Raw genomic sequence first — 21909 nt, 5'->3', positions numbered from 1 at the left:
AATACTCTTTAATATTTTAAACATGATACAAAATGACAAAAGACAGCACCAACACATGAACTCTATTTTTCTGGTTTATTAGTGTATATTGAAGGAGTGGGGAACATTTGTAGAAGTTATTTAGTGGCAGCAGTCTGGTTGCGCAGGAAGAGATTCACAGAACGGAGTCCTGACTATGGTCTGCTGTCAGTTCAAAACTTGGATTTAAAAAACAAACTCGGGTTTTGGATTCCATGTAAATAGGTCCAAATTACATGATTCTAGCTATTTTTTTTTATCAATTTTTATTGATTTTTATGGAATCCAAAACCAAACCAAAACTGAATCAGAACCAAAACACTTGAGGATCGTTTTGCTAAAACCAAAACATGATGATGAATAAGAACCAGAACCAAAACAAAAACATCTCTAATTAAAAGTAAACATACCTTTCAACATCAGAGAATCATATCCTAAAAGCCTCCACTTAAATTAAATATAAATTCTGTGTTACTATGTGTCTCATTAAAAGGGCTTAAAACAGTAGGACATACACTGTACCTCCAAACTGTACCCAAATCAGGAAAAAGTCCTGGCAATCATAAGAGTGGGACAGTACCCTGAAATCAGCAAATGTTGTTAGTAAAGCTGTGGATATTGCATTGGATTCAGCACACTTGTAGCAATACATCGCAGTGTGTGTCTGTTAGTTTGTAGCAATCATCAAGCCAATCTGTAGCGATTTTCTGTAGCATCAACATTAATATTAGAATCATTGTTAGTAACAGATCCCACACAGGTTTAAAAAGTTCCAATAATTTACAGCTTACAGTGCTCCATTTGCAATAGCATGAATTCCAACAAAACTCTCTTAAAACTTTCTTAATGACAACTGTCTCTGTATAATAGCTGTAGTGCATTATGTCCTCCCAGCTGCTGGCGGCTCCCCAATCATGCAGCTTTATCTAGAGGGTCCTCATAATCGCAAGGTGTTTGGACACAGGAAAGGACAGATTCCATCTGGCAGTTTGCAGTATCTGCCAGTTCCTTTGCGCGTTCCCCTGCCTCCTGAGACATCAGCGGCTTCCTCAGAATATGCCAGACTTCTCTCTGGACTGTCTTTATATACTACATTCACTGCAATTGTGCATGCTCATTGTGTACGTGTTCCAAGTTTCTCTTTTATTTGGACCACATGAGCATGCGCACTACAGTATTTTGCACTGCATATTCGCTCTAGGTATTTTCCTGGAAAGGTATAAATCCCCTTCACTAGCCATACCTGGAAGTGATGTGAGTGAGGGCGGAAGTGCAAGTTTCTGCCCACACTTTCCAGGAAAATAAGAAACTTGGCCCCTTGCGGGGTCGCTTCGCTCACCACACTGCAGGCTCGATGGCTTGCTTTGCTCACCACAACAATATATTCCCCCTCTATGCCCACTTGGATGGTAGGGAATGACATTGGACACTGGCTGATGACATCATCATACAGAAACAGAAGGGGATCTATCTCCTCCCATATTATCCTTTCTCCAGTCTCCTGATACTGCTTTATTGTCATTGCATTAATTATTTCAAGGCACATAATCAATCTACTGTTATTTTTGGGTACCATTTTCCTTTTTGTAATAAATATATAAATATAGCCATATTGGTATGTACTATATATATATATATATATATATATATATACACACACACACATCCACACCATGTTTTTTTACATCACACATAATATACATATATCAGCAATTTATCTTTCTACATATAATTTATTTCTATTTATGTTTACTTTTTTTAGTCTTTTTAACTCTCCCACATTTTTAAACAGATTATATGCAAATTGTCTGACATTTAGATCTATAATAAAACTTCTCATGAAACTACATAAATTCATAAAGTACATAGAGAGACACATCAGAAACATCACACTAACAATTCCAATACATTATTTTATAGAGAATATATATTACACCCCCAACTGTGGTTATGACACCCTATACATATGATAAGAGAGTCCCAATCCACCTCTAGATCTATAGCAAAGCTTCACATTTAGCCATTACAATAAATGGATTCTAAAGTACTTGGAGATATATATCAAAAACATCATACTAACAATTCTAATAGATTATGTTACAGAGCATATATATTACACCCCTGACTATGATTATAAGACCCTATATATATGATAAGAGAACCCCAATCTATTTCCAAATCTATAACTTTCCATGTAACCAATGTAATAAATGAATTTCTAAAATACATGGAGAGACATTTTAAGGACATCACACTAACAATTCTAATACCTTATCTTATAGAGAATATAATTTACACTCACAATTATGGTAATGACACCCTATACATATGATAAGAGAAAAATAATCTATCTCCACACTACTTAAACAATACCTACTTACTAGATCCCTCAAATTTCACATATTATTCAACTCAATTGTGTCCGTCAGACTATGAGGTGTTAAGGTATTTAGACAGAAGATCCAGTGGGCTTCATGTCTACATAATCGACCATATCTATCACCTCCTCTTATAGTTGATCTAATAATTTCAATACCTCTTACTGACACATTAATCAAAGCACCTCCTTCAAATAAAAAGATATGCTTGGATAATAGATGAGTTTTACTGCATTCATATTTGATGTTCCATGTACTGTATCTAGTATTTAACATTCTTGTTGTACATCATATATAGGGATCCACATGTTATATACTCCTTGATGTTAAATTCTTCTATTGTATTATTTGTTTGAAAGACAATTATTTTGCTTGGCTTATTGGAACAAGTTGCTCTTAATAAGTCTCTGTGGTAACCAAGTAGCTCCTAAAGCACCCTTAATCGCATTAATTCTTTGAAAACTACTGGACACCAGATGTGATTGTAAATTCTTAGACTTTCTAAAGATAACATTACCATTTATATTTATTTCCTTGGACAGCACTTATTTTAATATTGATGATCTTAATAATAATTTGTCTAATTTAATGTGCAAAACTATTGTATTGGGTAGTAAACATTGCTGATTTATATTGATCTTTTTTAATGAATCTTACTTGCCCCCAGTAGTTGATTTCTATCTATATATTTCACTTCTGCACAGGCTCTATCCAATAACTGCTTTGGATAGTCTTGCTCTAGAAAGGAACTCATCAATACATTTATTGTCTATGGAAAGCTTCTTCAGTGGAAAGTTTTGTTTAATTCTAATGAACTGCCGGTTGGGTATATTCTTTTTCCAATTATTTTTATGTGATCTATTATAGTTTAAATATCTATTCTGATATACTGGCTTCACAAATGTGTTGGTTACTAGTTTCCCCTCCTTAACTGAGAGTGTGATATCAAGGAAGTTTATCTTGCATAAATCATGAATGTAGGTGAATATAAGACAATAAGTGTTATAATTGAGACTATTTTTGAATTTCTGTACAAAAGTGAGATATCCATTCCAAATAAAAAAAGAAGTCATCAATAAATCTGCTAAGAGGATTAGGTTCACTGCAAGCTTCACACCCCACACATGTTCCTCCTCAAAGTGGCCCATGTAAAGTTTAGCAAAACTTAGGGTGAACCTAGTCTCCATCGCAGTCTGACAGCTTTTATTTCTAAATCAGTGGGATATTTGAGTATAAGGACTTAATATCACAAGTAATTTAATAATATCCTTCTTCCCAATTGACCTTTTCAATTGAATTAAAAAAATGCTTTGTATCTTGTATATGTGATATAAGTGCTCTCATATAATAATCCACAAAATATAAATTATTAGCGAGTGACCATACACCCGAAATAATAGGTCTACCTGGTGGTAAAGTAAGAGACATGTACTTTTGGTAAATAGTGAAATGTTGGGGTCACTGGGTGTGTACAAAATAAAAAGTAAAATCTCTCCCTTCATATAGTGCCCTCAGCCAATGCCTCATCCAACAAATTAATGAGTTTTTGCTCAAATAGGGTGGAGGGATTGTTAGTCAGTTTACTATAGAAGATAGTATTGTCCAATTGTCTATATGCCTCTCTATATGCGTCAATATTTTGAATGGCAATCCCCCCACCCTTATCAGCTTGTTTAACTATTATACGTTTTTTTGTATATAACAGTTTAATTTCTTTCCTTTCTTTAAGGCTGAGATTTTCTCTAAAGTAATTATTTTCTGCTTCAATGCACATATGACGGAATTGTTCCACAGTATTTTTATAGAAACTTTCTACATAGGGTCCTTTAAGTTAAAATGGATAAAAATCTGATTTTGCTCTCAATTTGTTCATGTGTCTAACTTAAAAAAAAATTATATTCACTGTCGGTAGATAATTCTGACTCTTTTTGAAGTGACTCTAAAATATCCACTATTTTCTCATCTTAATTGGATCTCCTGTTACATTATATTTTTTTATTGCTTTAAGAGCAAAATATCTCCTTCTACTTAGTGTCCGCACATACGGTATCTATATACATCAACAAAGTGATTAAATTAATTGGGTTTATTGATAGGCTAAATAATTAGCTCCTTTTCCAAAAGTTTTAATTTCCTCAGCACTTAGTTTTTTAGAAGATAGATTGTATATTCCATTTGAATGACTGAGCGTCTGTGTACAGTACACAAACATTTAGCAACACGCCCACGACACTCCCATAGCACGACCATAAGTTAGAACATCTTTGTGCATCTGTTTAGCCAGCCCCCAGTCACTCAGGAATGCCTAGCACTTTTACCGTGCATCTCAATTATAACATCGCCTTTTTGTGTACACTCTGTGTAAAGCTGGCACTGTTGGAGTTTATAGGGATTTTTGTGCAAAAAATTGTTCAACTCCTTAAACATCAGCATTGGCTGCAACGCTGTATAAAGCCCAGTGTGTGCTTCTGAGCAATATCCTGTGATCAGGGGCATAACTAGGGCACCTATGTACCTCCAAATGGTGAAAAATATATATAAACACATGTAACTTTGACAAGGAAGATGGTCCCCCTAATCTCTGAGCATCATGGAAGCTGCACCCCTTGCATCTATGGTAGTTAAGCCCATGCCAGTGACCTCATTAATAAGGAGGGGACAAATTCCCTTGCCAATATTTTTTATTATTTTTATATTGCCTAAAATGCAGATAGCAAGCATACCATTCCCCACTATGATGTGGCCATGTTCGCTGTCCCAATTTTGATCTCCCATATGCAGAAGATATAGAATTAGTATCACATGATTCTTAGAACATAAAACTTCTACCCACACTGACAGCCAATTTAAGTGATGACTGAGACACTTTAAAAACAGTAGCCCATTCAATTTGTGGCGAGTTTTCGTCAACATCATATGATATTCAGCTGCACACATATCCACCAATGGAAATTAAGGAGCAGCACATTGCAGCTGACCTGATAACTGACTTCCCCCCAAATAAGAGGAGCACATATGTAGCTAATTTTTCTCAACAATAATTTTGTGTTAAAAACTGTACACCTGAATTAGGGTTTTACTTAAGGGTTAGTATAAGTTATTATTATTATTATTATTATTATTTTATTTATTTATTTTAAATGCAGGACTGGAATGCCATATTTTATATACTTTAAACCATTTGCAGGAGTGATACTAAGCAACGGGGAGAGGTGGAAACAGTTACGTCGGTTCTCACTCACCACACTAAGAAATTTAGGGATGGGGAAGAGAAACACTGAGGAACGAGTCCAGGAAGAGGCCCGTTACCTTGGAGAAGAATTTCTGAAAAATGGAGGTTGGTCAGACATTGCTGGGGTTATATTTATTGTAGAGATGTGTAGGTTCGGTTTATTGAAATACAAACATACCCAATTTTAGGGGTTTTAAGTAGAATTGAGTCCCAGTTCAAAATCACTTTAAGGGTTCCAAGTAGAACCAAGTCCTGACTCCGGTCTTCAGGCAATTCAGAACTCATATTTATAAACTGGATTTTGTGTATTTTGGATAGCATGTAAGTCCCTCCCTCATGATTTTAGGTGCTGTGAGGTGTTTAAAATTTACTGGAAATTACTGTACAGTAAATTAATGTTATTGATATGAATAATACTAAAGGATCAATATCAGGTTCAAATTAAATGATGTTACCTGTTATTATAATTTTTTAAAGAAATCTAAAACGAAAACAGAATCCGAATCAATACAACTGGGGATGATTTTGCCAAAACCAAAACATGGAGGTCTGTGCACATCTCTAATTTATAAATCAAGTAAAACCATTATGTAATATTAATATGTTCATATCTTTAACATGAACTGCAGGAATCATATCTGAAAATTAGTTTTTGAGATGTAGTGGTCCTTTACAATAAAGCAATGACTATAGCATACATATGCATCATTAACAATATAAAAAGCCTCATTGCAGTATTATTTATGTTAGGGAATCATGCTTTAAGAATTGGAGAAGTCTGAGATGAGAATTCAATAACAAATGATAGCAGTGATGGAGCACTTGTAGGAAAGATGTATAATCTGCTTTAAATAATTGTGTAGTGCTTGTGTACTGGCATCTCTAAAGTTAAAAAATCTCCATGTGGATTTATGTCTTATCAGCTATGAAAATAAAAAACAGAAACAGTTATTAATTAGAGATGTTTTGTTTTATTGAAAACCAAAAATACCCGAACTTTGGGGTTTCAAGTCAATGACTCAGATCACTTTGAGGTTCCATGTACAACTAAGTCCTGACACGGGTCTTCTGGCAAGTTTAAAACTCTGATCTATTTAGCATATTTTGTATTGCATTTAAGACCTTCCCTTATGGGTTCAGGTGCTGTGTGGTGGTCAAAATTAACTATAAAATGACTGGAAATTAATTTTATTGAAGTTAATAATACTATAATAACAAAAACAGGACCAAGTTACATGATTTTCTCTATTAGTAAAGTGATCCAAAACAAAAACCAAACCAAAAGCAAGACACTTTAGGGTGGTTTTGTCAAAACTAAAATATGATGATGATTTAGAATCAAAACCAAAACATAAGGGTCGGCGCACATCTCTAATATTAACAATATCTGTATGCACATAAACACATTCTGCTTGATCTGTTTAAATAGTATTAACTGTCTATATAGCTTTTGAATGAATTAGCATTAAATGGCCTGTTCAGAGTTGGGAGCAAAGCAAAAAAGGAGCAATATTGCTCCTTGGCGAAATCACATTGCACTGTATGTGGGACAGATATAAAATATGCAGAGATATTTGTGAGCGGCGTGTCCAAGCTGAACTATAAATTGAAGTGTAAAAATCAAGCTGTCCAGTTTTTGGGGGTTAATGTGCAAAAGTAGCTAGTATTTATTCTGTATGCAAAAAATAAATAATTCAATATAATTGCAACCTGTTGCATTGCAACATTATTTTTCTAAGTGCAAAGTTTCCCCCTTTGTATTAATTTGCTCTCAACTCTAAAATAGCCCCACTGTGTCCAATAGTTTGTCTGAATGTAATATTAGTCAAGCATGAGGAATAACATACAATTATCTGAGATACAGTAGTTCATAATATTTTAAGGAGGTATCTCTAGGCAACAGTCATAATTTTCTATACTGATCTAGAAAGTACAAAAAACACAAAAGAAAACAGGCGCTAACCTGTTTGGCAATCTGATTTTAGCACACTAATTAACTGACAGCTGCCACCACACAAATGAGGAGAACTGGACACCTCAATAACAATAGGAAAATATATGCATAGTAAATGGGGTGCTAGTAAGTTCAATGTTTTATAAAGATTAAAAATATAAAAAATTATATAAAAATACCCTGTAATTGGGTAAGATATGCAAGAGCATGTTGTAACTGTGATTTATAATTCGACTGTCATTTGCAAGTATTTGCACTCGCATATCTGACCCAATTACAGGGTATTTTTATATAGTTTTTAATCTTAAGAAAACATTTAACTGACTAGTGCCCCATTTTCTATGCATATATTGATCTAGAATTTACATTGTTTTGTGAAAATGTTGCCCAATGTTGGCCTGGGCTTCCAAATATCTTTTGCTTGAGCAAACAAATCAATATTTGTCCAAAAATTTGCACTTAACAATGACAATTAATAACATTTTCTTGCATTGTCTAACTTGCACAAGAGGTTTTCACATACAGTAAGTATAATAGGTATAGACAAATTATACAGTGAGAGTCGGTCGTGTACTCCTAACTAAAGTTCCATGTACTAATATCCTGCCTATCTTAAAACACATTGAAAGATTATTATATTTAATTTGTCTCAAATTAATAAATAGTTAATAAAAACTGGTCTGACAGGGGGGTATCTGGGTACTCAGAACTTCCCCCTTCTTAAGTATGCGAATGTCTACAATAGAGATGTGCAAATTTAGGGTTCCAAGTCATACCAAGTCTGAGTTTGAAATCACTTTGGGGTTCCCGAGTTGAACCGAGTCCCGGTTTGGACCTGTAGTCAGTTCGGAACTCGGATTAAAAACCTAGCTCGAGTTTTGGACTGCATGTAAATATGTCCAAACTACATGATTATAGCTGTTTTAATTATTTATTTATTTAACAAAGCAGAGCCAAAACCAAAACACGTGAGGGTGGTTTTGCGAAACCAAAACACGAAGATTTATCCGAATCCAAAACAAGGGAGTCCACTAGTGTACAATATATATCCTTTTTTTTTGGTTCTACAATTATAAAACATTTCACAGGAAATTAATGTGTGTTCCCAGATATCCCTTTTGATTCAACTGATTTGCTGCGTTTGGCAGTCTCTAATGTCATCTGCTCCATTGTATTTGGAGAACGTTTTGACTATGACGACCAGAAGTTCATCACTCTGCTTTTTTTGCTAAAGGAAATATTTCTACTCCTTGCATCCCCCTGGGGAATAGTAAGTTAACAATGTACATACATTTAGTATATGTACCAGTACATTCTGTTTTTTTGTTTTTTTTATCCTATCTTAGCCTAATTGCTTTAAGATCTGTAATAATACTGTGGTATTGTTTGTGAGACAACTCATGATTTTGGGTCAGTAGTTTGAAATATTTATTTTGTAGACAAGAAAACAACAGCTATATAAAAATATTGAGGGTCAATAAGAGTTGTTTATAATGACAATTTAATACATTTGTTCTTTTCTTGTCTCTAATCTCTTAAACAGCCAAAATCTGTTGTATCTTGAACCTTGCTGAATATTTTCTATCTTATCTCTAATTAACATTATATATTTAAGGTTTTTTATTATAATTTGTAAAAAACATGAAACATTGTACCTGTAAGCCCTTATATAATTTATATAGTCACACTAGTTTAGCCATTATGCCTAAACAACAATGCACACGATTTCATGCATGCAACACTGCTAGTAATCTGAATATTTGTTCAATAATATATGTACTGTGCTTTTGCATTTATAGCTACTGAATATCTTTCCCAAAACACTCCACCGTCTCCCAGGACCACACCAGAAAATATTCACAAATCTAGAAAAATTAAAAACATTTGTGAAAGAATCTGTAGAAAGCCACAGAAACACCATCGATATGAACTGTCCCCGGGATTTCATTGATTGTTTCCTAATCAAGATGGAGGAGGTAAATTATATTTAGGTTTGGATTTTGGAAATACATAAATTATTGTTATTTTTATATTTTTATATTATTATTATTATTATTATTATTAATCATAATACTTTTTTATATAGTATAAACTTTAGAAGCTATACAGATTTGAACATATACTGTGTGCAAAGTGTATCTGTCTTGTGTCGATTGACACTGCACACTCTCCGAACATCAGCGCAAGTAAGGGTGATGAGCATTTTGATCACATCTTACAGTTACAACAAAAGATGCAAAACTGGGTTGTAATGAGATGTTCTCTTGTAGGAAGATTTCAGTGAGAGCGTGTTCACTCAAATGTGGTCAAGGCAAACCTCGATGTTAGCAAATGGACGTCTGTTTGGAATCTTATCTCTTGTACTTAGTATAGTGCAGGTGCAATTGCTCACCGATAATTATGATCATAATGAAAATGAAGCCTATTAGAAAATTAAGTACACATGCTAGTGTGGTGGCATCTCAATGTATACAACTTTGCATATGGGCGAATATACATATTTTTTTCCTGTGCAATTCTTTTGGGTAATATATGCCCAACTTACTTCCAACTCTGCATCAGTTATGAATTATTAATTATTATCACAGTTTTTAGCTGTATACAGATTTGTGAAGAGCTACAACAGGGCAAACATTGAGGTATGGGATGAACAGTAAAAGCTGCCTATGGCTGCAAGAAATGTAATTCTGGAACTGTATACACACAATCTACTGTTGTATTACATGAAATCAAGTGCTCTAAACCTGTTCTACAATATATGTACCTTCAGAGATACAACTGGTGAATCTTACTCTTTACTAAATTAGCAAACATAAAAAAATATTTAACTAAAGGGGATGTTGATTGAAAATTTTCAGGCATAAAAGACCCTGTAATTTAGCACAGTACATGTCTGATACACAGTGCAAAATCAGCTGTGCTCCCACCATATGCCTTAATTGGCAAAAGTGATTCTACAATTCTACCAAGGTGCACAGGATTGCAGACCAAAATGTTGGCGATGGTGCAAATGTTTGTACAGATTGAATGAAGAAGGAGGAGATGACCCAGAGTTTCACGAAAGTACTTTAGGCCACAATTGTGGATCTTTTCCTGAATACATCAATGCAGTCACACTGCCCCTACCCCATCCTTCTGCTTGTAGTAGCCATCATACTGTAACTATCAGTGCATGTTCACAAGCCCTACACCAGGTACAAGAGATCTTTTTTTTAAACCAGACAGATCTCATACACACAACTCAACACAGCCTACGATTCTACCTAGTGTTCATTCTAGCACCCTGCATGTAATCAGTGAGGAGGGCAACATTTTATATGTGACTTATCGCTGCAGCTACAGTAACTATAGTGATGCATCACGCCTAAAATGTTGCCCTTCAAAATTAAAATATGCCCTCCTCACTGATTATGTGCAGGGTGCTAGAATGAACACTATCTACCTACATGGCTACAATACGCCCTCAGAATACTAAGCTTATATGAGATTGCTTCATCACCACCCAGTTGCACCAACTCAAACCCCAGTGGAGATGTGATTGTGTTGAATATGACTTTGAATCATCCATAGGAGCTTACAGTGGCATACGCTCAGCCAAGAAGCATGTAGTACACTAGGCCACGAAGCATGCAATATGCTCAGCCATGGAACATGCTCTACTAAAAACTGCAAGTTCCTTCCACAAATCAGAGTTGCATGCAACTCTTAAACAACTTCTTATTGAGTGCAGTCTTTGCAGGGTAAGGTAAGGTTGTCTAGTTTTGCTGGATACTAGAGGACTGCGATTTCCTATTATGAGCATGATTGTCAAGATTAGATAAAGGGGTAGAGAGGTTGAACTTTTAACAAGTGTGTTCTTTGTGATAAAAACATATGGAATCCTCTATACAATTCTATATCTATACAATGAAGAGCATTTAGTAACATTTAAAGGTGACAAATGTCTTTCTGTGCTACATATCCACAGGAGAAGGACAAACCTGACACTGAATTCCACTTTGACAATTTATTTGGGACAATCCTTGACCTGTTCTTTGCTGGAACTGAAACCACCAGCACAACCATGAAATATTGTCTACTTATCCTTCTCAAATACCCAGATGTTGAAAGTAAGTATAACAAAAGGAAAAGTTCTTCTAAGCAGCCTCATTGTGTGTATCGGCTGTGATTTTTGCAATATTGCATTAAAACATTTTACATTTTTTCCAATTTTTGGAGAAATCTTATACTTAAGGTGCATACACACGGGACAATTAAACTGCATGATATGAACGATAGCCATATTAATCTTATTGTTATCATTCATATCGTGCAGTTTTTGGTCCATTCCAACCCACCAACGACCTGCGATGTGCGGGCACGTATAGACGATAACGATATCGTCCATCACCCGTGCATGCAGGTCAACCTTGTCGATATTGTCCATGTTACTAAAGGGACCCACGATCATTGATCGCAGGTTGCTATTGGTGAGTTGGTGGTGTGCTGGATGATCGATATCGATCATCCAGCACTCCAGGAAGGTGCAGGACGATCAGTCAGCGATATCGTTATTGCTGACTGATCGTCCCGTGTGTACACACCATTAGACCCATGTAGCAGTTCACCATTTCCTGCACCAAGCTGTCTCATCAGGCTGATAGAAAAGCTACAGTATCAGATATGATGGTCTGAGCCCATCCTAGTTATACAGTATTAGTATAAAGCTAGTACACATTGGGCCTCATTCAGACCCACTCGCAAGTGGCTGTCCGCTCGCAAGTGGGTCGACGGTGTGCACTGCGCATGCGCACGACGGAGGGAGCTCCATCGTGCGCATGCGCCAGACGCGACGAGCAAAGGACTTTCCTTCGCTCGTTGTGTCTGATCAAAGGGGGCATGCTGTCGATGTTGATTGACAACACGCCCCCTTTGGTGGGCGTGCCGGGGGCGTGCCTGCCAGACGGAGGCATTCCCAAGGGAACGCCTACCATCAGAAGCCGGCCCCACTGACATCACTAGTGATGTCAGTGGGAGTGATTTTGGCTCTGATAGAGCCAAAATCACTCCAGGGCTTGTGGTCGAAAACCCCGACCACAGGCTTCTGGTCGCACTGGCGATGGTCGCAATGGTCAAGACCATCGTGACCATCACCCTGCACGCTCGTATGTGCTGTGGGTGGTGACCCACAGCTATACGAGCGTCCAGGAGGACGCTCCATTTTTATGGAGGACGGCCCTCATTCAGAGCGAGCGCTCTGCTCAGAGCGTCCGGCTCTGAATGAGGGCCATTATACGGTTTACTGTACAATGGGACATTGTTGTTCTGTGCAGGTAGCAGTATGAATCTCAAGACCAAACTGCTGGCAAAGTACAGGGGCTGTGAAAAAAGTTGGCAAACCTTTTGTTATTATGCTTATAGTTTATCTATGTAATAAAAATACTGTGTGTTGATATCAATACAGGTAACATCTGGTATATTTATACAAAAGTGGAAAAGGGTTTTCTGTCCCATAAATATGTCAATTTACAAAGGAGATTTAACAATTTTTTTTCTCTTTTCAATGATGCAACAATATCATTGTATACTAAACCCCAATATATATCATCATGAGAGGTTTAATAAATTCAATAATATTAACAAGAAAGTACCAGATGGAGCTAAGAGGATTATGATTGATGATAAGATAATTATTGTCAACTGTACAGAGTAGCAAATACCATCCTAGAAACTATAAAATGTCTAATAATACCCTAATTTATATAAGTGATCCCTTAAAAATCGACTGCACCCAATTCAAAGGAGATATTGTAGGATGAGAGTCTTATTAAACATTGTTTAATGATTTACAAATTAAACATTACTGTACTTTTAATAAAATTGTTGTATAAGTAGCTCAGGCATAAACAGTACAGTTAATCTTGCAGAGTGCAATAAAACAAAGATGAGCATAAGTTATACCTCCCTGAATGTTTAACATGGTTTCACAGTCGTAATGAGACACAGTGCATTACTCATATCCTTATTTGCACAGAGAAGATCCAGGAAGAGATAGACAATGTGATTGGACAAAGTCGATGTCCCTCAGTGGAGGATCGTATTAAGATGCCATACACTGACGCTGTCATCCATGAGATACAGAGAATTGGTGACATAGTACCCACTGGACTCATGCATGCAGCCAGCAAGGATACAGTGTTCAGAGGATACAATATCCCAAAGGTCAGAAGTTTGTATGACAATCAGGAGCAGATTGGGAGATACAAGATAAATACCATGCAAGCACGCAGTCTGGGAACACTCATAATGATTAACAGAAAGATAAACCTTTTTTGTATAGCTCTAATATACTAAGCACCATATATGGTTGCAACTAAGAAAATATCCAGTAATTTAATAACAAATGCTGGGTACACACTGACAGATACATTGGCTGATCAATTGATTGGCCAATATATTTGCTGGACGTCGGCCAGTGTTTACCCGCGATATGTCAGTGAACGTCGTCGTTCACCGACATATCACATTGGCTGTGTTGCACAGCCGATGGACAGATATGTCTGCAGACATATCTGTCCATCGACAGGTGTATATGGTAAACACACAGCGGCATCCGCAAGGAGGGAGGCGGGACCCTGACCGCCAGATCAGGGAGCATCGCAGTAAAGTGCCATATAATGCAGAGAGGTTCGCACTAACCGCCATATAATGGAGCGTTGCAGTTATGTGCCATATAATGCAGAGGGTTCGCAGTGATCGACAGATCATGGTGCATTGCAGTTATGTGCCATATAATGCAGAGAGATTCGCAGTGACCGTCAGATCAGGGAGCATCACAGTGATGTGCCATATAATGCAGAGAGACTCGCAGTGACCGACAGATCAGGGAGCATCACAGTGATGTGCCATATAATGCAGAGAGGTTCGCAGTGACCGACAGATCAGGGAGCATCACAGTGATGTGCCATATAATGCAGAGGGGTTCGCAGTGACCGTCAGATCAGGGAGCGTCACAGTGATGTGCCATATAATGCACAGAGATTTGCAGTGACCGACAGATCAGGGAGCGTCGCAGTTATTTGCCATATAATGCAGAGGGGTTCACAGTGACCGACAGATCAGGGAGCATCACAGTTATTTGCCATATAATGCAGACGGGTTCGCAGTGACCGTCAGATCAGGGAGCATCACAGTGATGTGCCATATAATGCAGAGGGGTTCGCAGTGACCGTCAGATCAGGGAGTGTTGCAGTGCATAAGTATTCCACCCCCCCACAAATATAATTTAAACATTTGATATCTCCACTGACACTTACCTGTATGGAAGGATCTGTCTGGTCCCTGCAAAGCTCCAGGTACAGGAAGAGATAAGACAAGATAGATTTGAGAGGGGGCAGAGGCTCAAGTGAGGAGGCAGGGTCTTGGAGGAGGTGGCTTAAAATAGACAGGGTAGAAGAGGGGGCAGGGTCTCCTGGTGAGGGGCGGAGCCATATCCAGGGACAGGAAATAGTTTACAACAGTGAGAGAGGGTAGAAGAGGGGGTGGGGTCTTGCCCGAGATACTGACAGTAGTAGATTCAGTAGCAGGGGATAGCAGGGGTGGAGGCTCAGGGGTTTCAAGCAAGGAGGAACTGACACAGACACGTCTCAGACAGGAAGCAGGTAGTGTACCAATGACAGTCCCTGCTGCAGGGTGGACTCGGGAGGAGTGCTCTATGTGCAGCTACAAGCTGCATGGATGTGACAGACAGCCGGGTAACAGGCAGAGAATGCTGCCCAGCCACTCTGATGGTTTTATTGTTGGAGGACAGCAGAGCACTTTCTGCCTGTCACCCGGCCGTCAGTCCTGCATGTGCAGTGACACCGGCCCTCACTGAAGGAAAAGTGTACCGGCCCGGGGGGCATATGGCACCCTGCCACCCCCAGCCCAGCCCGCCCCTGCCAAGGGCACAAGCAGATGATGGCCGTTCAGTGTGTATGAATGACCTTCATCTGCAGATATATCTGTCATGTGTGTACCCACCTAAACACAAGAATAAAAACTGTGGCAAATACATAAAATAGGATGACTTTAATGATACAATTGTAAACACTGTTTAATACTAGAGATTGAGAACTCTTTGATCAAACTTATGCATTGTCAAGAAGGAAAGTAAATGCTCAATAAAGTAAATAAAGAAGGATAACAGTGTAGTGATGGTAAAAATTATTTATATTACTTTAAAAAAAGATTTTACGTTATACTACTTTCAATGTTAAAGAACTGTATAAATAATGAATTATAAAATATATAGGGGTCTATTTTAAAAACAATGCAGAGAGGGGCACAAAAAAATGCCATTTTTCGCTTTGTAACTTTTGCCATATTTAAAAAAAAAATAATGCACTGGGACAGACCTTTACCACAAGGAGATTTCAAATATTTTTTTGTGAAAGATGTTGGCATGCTCTGAGATTACACGAGCATCTGTGATGGCAGCCAAGCACAGATCAGCAAGGCCGACTGGGCGAGCGGGAGCCAGCGAGGGATGAAAACAGCAGAGAAAAGCAGTAAGAGAACACCTCCACCCTGCTTATCTCCATTTGTGCAGGTATGAAGGCACATGACGCCATCTAGAGGTGGCTTTATGTTTCTCAAAAAAGGATGAGAGAAGCTTATATCGAATAGGTGCTGCAAAAATTTGACAGGAGAAATGAAAAGGCAAATAAATCAGTGATTTCTCTACTGTCTTTAAAGTAACCAAATACAGAGAAAACAAAGTTATGACTTTCTCCAGCTAATTTTTTTGTGTTTATTAAATAGACCCAATAGAAGCTTATTTGCAGCACACCTACAGTATACTAATATCCCTTTATTTTCTTTAGGGTACATTAGTTGCCCCTTTTCTGACGTCTGTTCTAAAGGATTCTAAATATTTCAAATGTCCAAAACAATTTGACCCTGGTCACTTTTTGGATGAAGAAGGATGCTTCCAGAACAATGTTGCCTTCCTGCCGTTTTCCCTAGGTAAAAATTACTTTCATTATCGTCCTTTATCAATCATTCCATCCAACATATTTAATGAGGAATAACAACTTTCTTTGTCTCATGGACTGATGTACTAATGTAGGGTTCCTTTATTGACTTCTCATGAATAAATTGTAGAACATTAAAACTTACCTTATAGAGGTCCACATTGATCAATGGATCTATTACTTATATAGAATCAGGAATTTAGTAAACTGTGTGTTATCAGGCTGTCTTCATCTGCTGGCAGTTCTCCATCAGACATGACATTACCCCTGTTTGGCTGATAGTCTATGGGGGGTACTCAATTTAGAGCGAAAAGTCCATGCTGGACTTTTCGCTCCACATCGCAGGTTTTCCGGGGATAAAGTACCGGGCGTGTGCAGCTTTGTCCCCATACTCAATTAGGAATCAATGAAAACGGGAGCTGGCGGAAAGGTAAGTTTTGCCAAAAAACGGGAATTTTAAGAATTGTTCCTGGGACCCCCCTGAATATGTCTAGACATGGGGATCACTATGGGTACCCCCATTTTTACCTGCTGAAGGTAGTCAGGGTTTGTAATAGCCGCAGCAAGTGCATAATTACGGCTATGAAAAAGGGGTGAAGAATAGCACTTTGGGGTACATGAAAATGGGTGCAAGCATATTTTAAAGTCCCTAAACTTATCTTTCAAAATTCTGCAAAAATACACCTACCGCATAATTGGGAATCCTTCTGGAATTTATTTCGATACTTTAGAAGTTTGTCCCCATTTTTGTGTCACCCCAAAATGAAACAATTTTTGGGGGTGTCCGGATTTTTTTTTTTTTTACACAGATCTTTTTTAGGGGACTTTCCCAGGGGTACAGGCTATTTTTTTTAAGCCTGTACCCCTAAACCCCAGTTCTGCACTTCTTTTTTGCCTTGTAATACATACTGAAAAGTTATCCCCATTTTTTTACAAAGACTTTTCACATCGGCGAAAAGTCTTTGTAATTGAATACAGGGATAATTAAAACATGAGAAAATGACGTCATCGGCGATTCCGACTTTTCGCAGCCAAATCAAATACTGCCCTAAGATGGGAAGATGAGATACTCTGTCTGTGCTGGTGAATTTTTTAAAAAAGCCAATGGATTCCAATGGATTAAGATAAAGAAAAGAAAAAGTAAGTTATATAGGGCTCCAATTATACTACAGAAAATCGGGAGGGGCATTGGAGCAACAAATTATAATTAAAAAATAGAGGAAGATATTAATATTTTATATTAAAGCTGTCACATTATTATGCTTGCACTAGCAAAGGCGTGGCTGGGCATTTTTACACCAACTAAAGTGTTTGAATAATTAAGACGTAGCGTCAGCATACACGTCATACGAGCGAAATAAAGGCAGCAGTGATCGCAGTGCTTGCAGTAGCCTAGAGTCTGCCTTAAGCACTGCATGGTGGTTCGATGTCACCCGATGGTACCAATGTTTTCATACACTTCCTGGAGATGATGTCTGTAAGTGGGCATCTTTACTCCAGGCTGATAGGCGTCTAACTTCACCCAGCGATCGGACGTTCAGACATAGGAGGTGTCCTCATACCTTTTTGTTCAATCACATCATTTGCATATTTTCTTTCCTAAAGGCAGCGAACGAACGCAGCTTAGCGAGCGGGTCTGAGTGTGCTCCTATGTACTAAGCCTTGGAGAGAGATAACGTGGATGGAGATAAAGGACCTCATTCAGAGTCTCTCACTAGATGCGATCGCTCACCCCCAGTGTATGCAAATTTGTCAAAGTGACGCCACAGGAACCGATCGCTTGCCAAGGTATAAGCACACCCACCATATCTTAGCGAACGGCCAGCGTACGCCCAATCGCACAGGCAGAGCCACCCACCAGCACACGTCATCTCCAGGAAGTGTATTAAAACATTGGTACATCGAGGACAATCGGAAGCGATCGCAGCGCTTGTGGTTGCCTTACCCTACCGCAAATGTAAAATGGCAGTTTGGAGTTTTTTTGGTTTGGTACTTTGTCTCCATCCACATTATCTCTCTCCAAGGATTAAGGTGCCCCTACATCTGTGATGGATCACCGCTATGCAGGGATGTGATCAGAAATTTCCGATCGCCCGTCGGAAATTTCTGATCGCCCACCATCATTGTTCTGTAATCCGTCGCCGGATCTCAGACATTTGACAAGTGAAATATCCCCGATTTGACAATTGTGATCATGTTGGATTTCTGCGATCCTGTGATGCCAGGTTGCAGCATCGCGGGATTGCGGCAATCCATCGCAGGTGTATGGGGCCCATTAGTAAATCACCCAATAGTTACAATTTGTTTAACATTTTTATAGCACATTTGCATGATTTTTTTTTAAGGTTCATTATTAACATTTTTAGTCGTCTAACACTTAAAGTAAATAATAGGATTTGCTGCTGGGCATTACTGTGCATTCTAATCTCAAAAAATTTATTATTTACAGGAAAAAGGAGCTGCCTCGGGGAGGGTCTGGCACGTATGGAGATATTTCTTTTCCTGACAACCTTATTGCAGAAGTTTAATCTAAGATCGAAAACAGCTTGTAATGATATTGATATTACACCAGAACCAAAGACAAATTGGGCTGTTCCCAGGACATATCAGCTCTATGTGACCCAAAGAGGTTGACATATTTCGCATTTAATCAGTGATTATTTAAATAAATATATCTTTAATTGTAGTTTTGCCTTTGCGTCTGTCTCTGAATCAGGCCGAGTATCAATTCAGGTGTATCTTTATAAGTATACAACAAAACTGTGTGTTTGAATTAAGCAAGTGTAATTCAAAAAGTTAGGAAGGGTCTGATACAAATTTCCAATGTAACAGGTTGACTCATGCCTTCAGCTCAGTGCTTTGCTTCTACACAAAAATGAAACAATGTTAGCACAGATACAAGAATTTTATATCTAGCACATGGGTGTTGTAGATAATAATAGTAATTCAATAACCAGAATATAATCTATAGTTGAGCAAAAAAGTATGTTGCATAAGCCAATAACCAAAATATAATGTATGGTTCGGCACAGGGATGAATTCCATATATTGAAATAGAAAAATAAATAATTAGGCGTAATAGGTTTAAAATCTAGAAACCAATAATTTCTTATACCGCTTTTATACCTAAATTCCGGGTCTGACCCAGAGGCTGGAACCTTGTTCCAATCTGGATCAGACATGCAATTTCCCCGGCGCTGACCCAGGATATTCCCAAGTCGTCTCCAAGCGCCACTGAAGCCGGCCAATCGGCAGGCATGCAGCACTATCCGGGTCTTCGTGACCCGGATTGCCCCATTTACACTGCAGGGTTTCACGGGTCGTTCCTGTGTTAAACCCTGCAATAACCTGGGTTTTAGCTCTATTGTAAAAGGGGTATTATACAGTAAATGCTGCTCCTAGATGAACAATTCTTATCTGCTGAAAAACATAAACAAAAATAAGTGTACCAAGAACAAACTAAAGAGTACAATAATTGTTAGATAGATCGACAGATAGATAGATAGATAGATAGATAGATAGATAGATAGATAGATAGATAGATAGATAGGTAGGTAGATAGATAGATAGATAGATAGATAGATAGATACTGTAGATAGATACATTGATAATTTATTCATTAATATGATAACATGCAAAAATAATAGCATTTTATAGAAATCACATAGAAATATATAACATTTACAAGTGAACTCCAAAACAAATGAACAATGAAACCCAAACTTAAAAATAGTAAAAGGACAAATAGATTTGGAGTATAATGGTTAAAACCATTTAATCCTGGAAGAATCTTGGTATTAATTAAACGTCTTATAAAATTAGCTAAACAATCCAGTGTGGAAAACAATAGTAAATGTCAATGTTGCTTTAAAAAAAAAACTCAATATGATGATACAGCAAACAGTGCACCCATGGTTAGGAGGATGTTAAGCACACTCTTGTTCTTATAATTATGTGTGCAATGTGCCAATTGGCAATCCAGAGCAGAGGCACAGTCAATTTGACTGGTGTTCCAGCATCAGCTGCTATACCTGCTTAACCACCACTTAAGGGAGAAACTGCAACCACAAGCAGATTGCTGCTCAGTCTCCTGACCGCAGTTGGAGGCTCTTGGAAGCCTTGATTCTGTTTCCTTTTATTGAAGTTTTTATTGATATCTTGATTAGGTAAAAATCAAATAATTGGATTTCTAAGAGAAGAAAAAGAAGAAAGAGCTCTGTCCTATTGTGTGGCGCACATTGTTTAATTATTATAAAATAATAAATCTTCATTAGATATACATTAAAAGAAATGAGCTATATAATAATTCAGCGAAATAAGGGTTAAAGAAGTGACTAGTACCTCTTTGCCACCAAAAACTCAGGTCCGACCTGGGTTTTTGGACATGGTTCCAACCCTGGTCAGACCCAGGTCAGACCCATTTACACTGCACCTTCGATCTGGGTTACTCCCAGGTCAGCCCTGATCACACTGAACTCAGGTCTGCCCTGCTAAACCTGTGAGGTCATAAAAAGTGGGAGGTGACTGCACCACAACCACCAATCAGCTCATTTTAGGCATGACCCAGGTCGGATAACCCGGGTCGCACCGTTTACACTGCACCATTACCCGGGTCCATCCTGGGTCCAACCCTGGTAGCTACCTGGGTTGGATTGCTGGGTCACTTGACCTGGGTTATTTTTCAGACACCCTTTTACACTGAGCTGCGACCCGAGTAGACCCAGCAAAAACCCAGGTTTTTGCTCTGGTGTAAAAGGGGTATTAGTGAAAATTAACATGTGAATAAATGGTGACATAATAAAATTTTTATTTTAATAAATTCTGATTAAAAACTCATCGTGTGTCTTCATTATTAATTTGTCTTAATTGTTGTTGTAAATGTATTAGAATCAAGCAATAATATAAATAGTATGTTCTTAGATAGAATTCAAGTGAACAAATAGGAAAGTTAAAGAGGTGGTAATAAACCTCTAATTTATATACAGTGAAAATGCGTATAAACTTTTTAATGCAACAGTATATTGGATGAAGGGGGCACCCTCCTACCCTACAATGTCACACATATGTTTATTATACAAGTTGTGATTCACTGCAATATATCCTTAATTCAATCATTTCTTGAATATCAACAAAGTATGTAAGGAGTGCTACCACTCTGTAATATACTGACTCCCTATGTCAGTAATAAACGGTAGGGGATATTAATCCATAATGGAATTGTCACTTTGTAGTGGCATTCCCAAAAGTTATTCAACTAACAATTGTTAAAGAGGGATTTCCAGTATATTTAATTAAGAAACTAATTGAGGAGGCAATATTTAAGCATTATTTAGT

At 37.8% G+C, this 21909-nt stretch overlaps 1 protein-coding gene across 3 annotated transcripts in view; it reads left to right on the top strand.

Moving 5' to 3' along the window:
• LOC148442399 (cytochrome P450 2C20-like) overlaps positions 1-19261 on the top strand; it is a 28671-nt gene extending 9410 nt beyond the window's left edge. The window contains exons 3-9 of one of the 3 annotated variants that reach the window (XR_015875815.1): positions 5584-5733; positions 8692-8852; positions 9382-9558; positions 11550-11691; positions 13596-13783; positions 15997-16151; positions 16426-16511. Coding sequence is in view for 2 of the 3 variants with exons in the window: in XM_088463986.1 (XP_088320112.1) it covers positions 5584-5733; positions 8692-8852; positions 9382-9558; positions 11550-11691; positions 13596-13783; positions 16426-16567; positions 19025-19209 (1145 nt within the window). In the remaining variant the exon portion in view is untranslated. Of the gene's footprint in view, positions 1-5583; positions 5734-8691; positions 8853-9381; positions 9559-11549; positions 11692-13595; positions 13784-15996; positions 16568-19024 lie in introns of those variants that run through there. The other 2 variants (XM_088463986.1, XM_088463987.1) reach the window with 2 other exon arrangements.
• The last annotated feature ends 2648 nt before the right edge of the window (positions 19262-21909 follow it).

Source organism: Taudactylus pleione, unplaced genomic scaffold (assembly GCF_031769625.1).
Source record: "Taudactylus pleione unplaced genomic scaffold, aTauple2 ptg001546l, whole genome shotgun sequence".
Lineage (NCBI taxonomy): Eukaryota > Metazoa > Chordata > Amphibia > Anura > Myobatrachidae > Taudactylus > Taudactylus pleione.
This window is presented reverse-complemented; position numbering and strand designations above follow the sequence as displayed.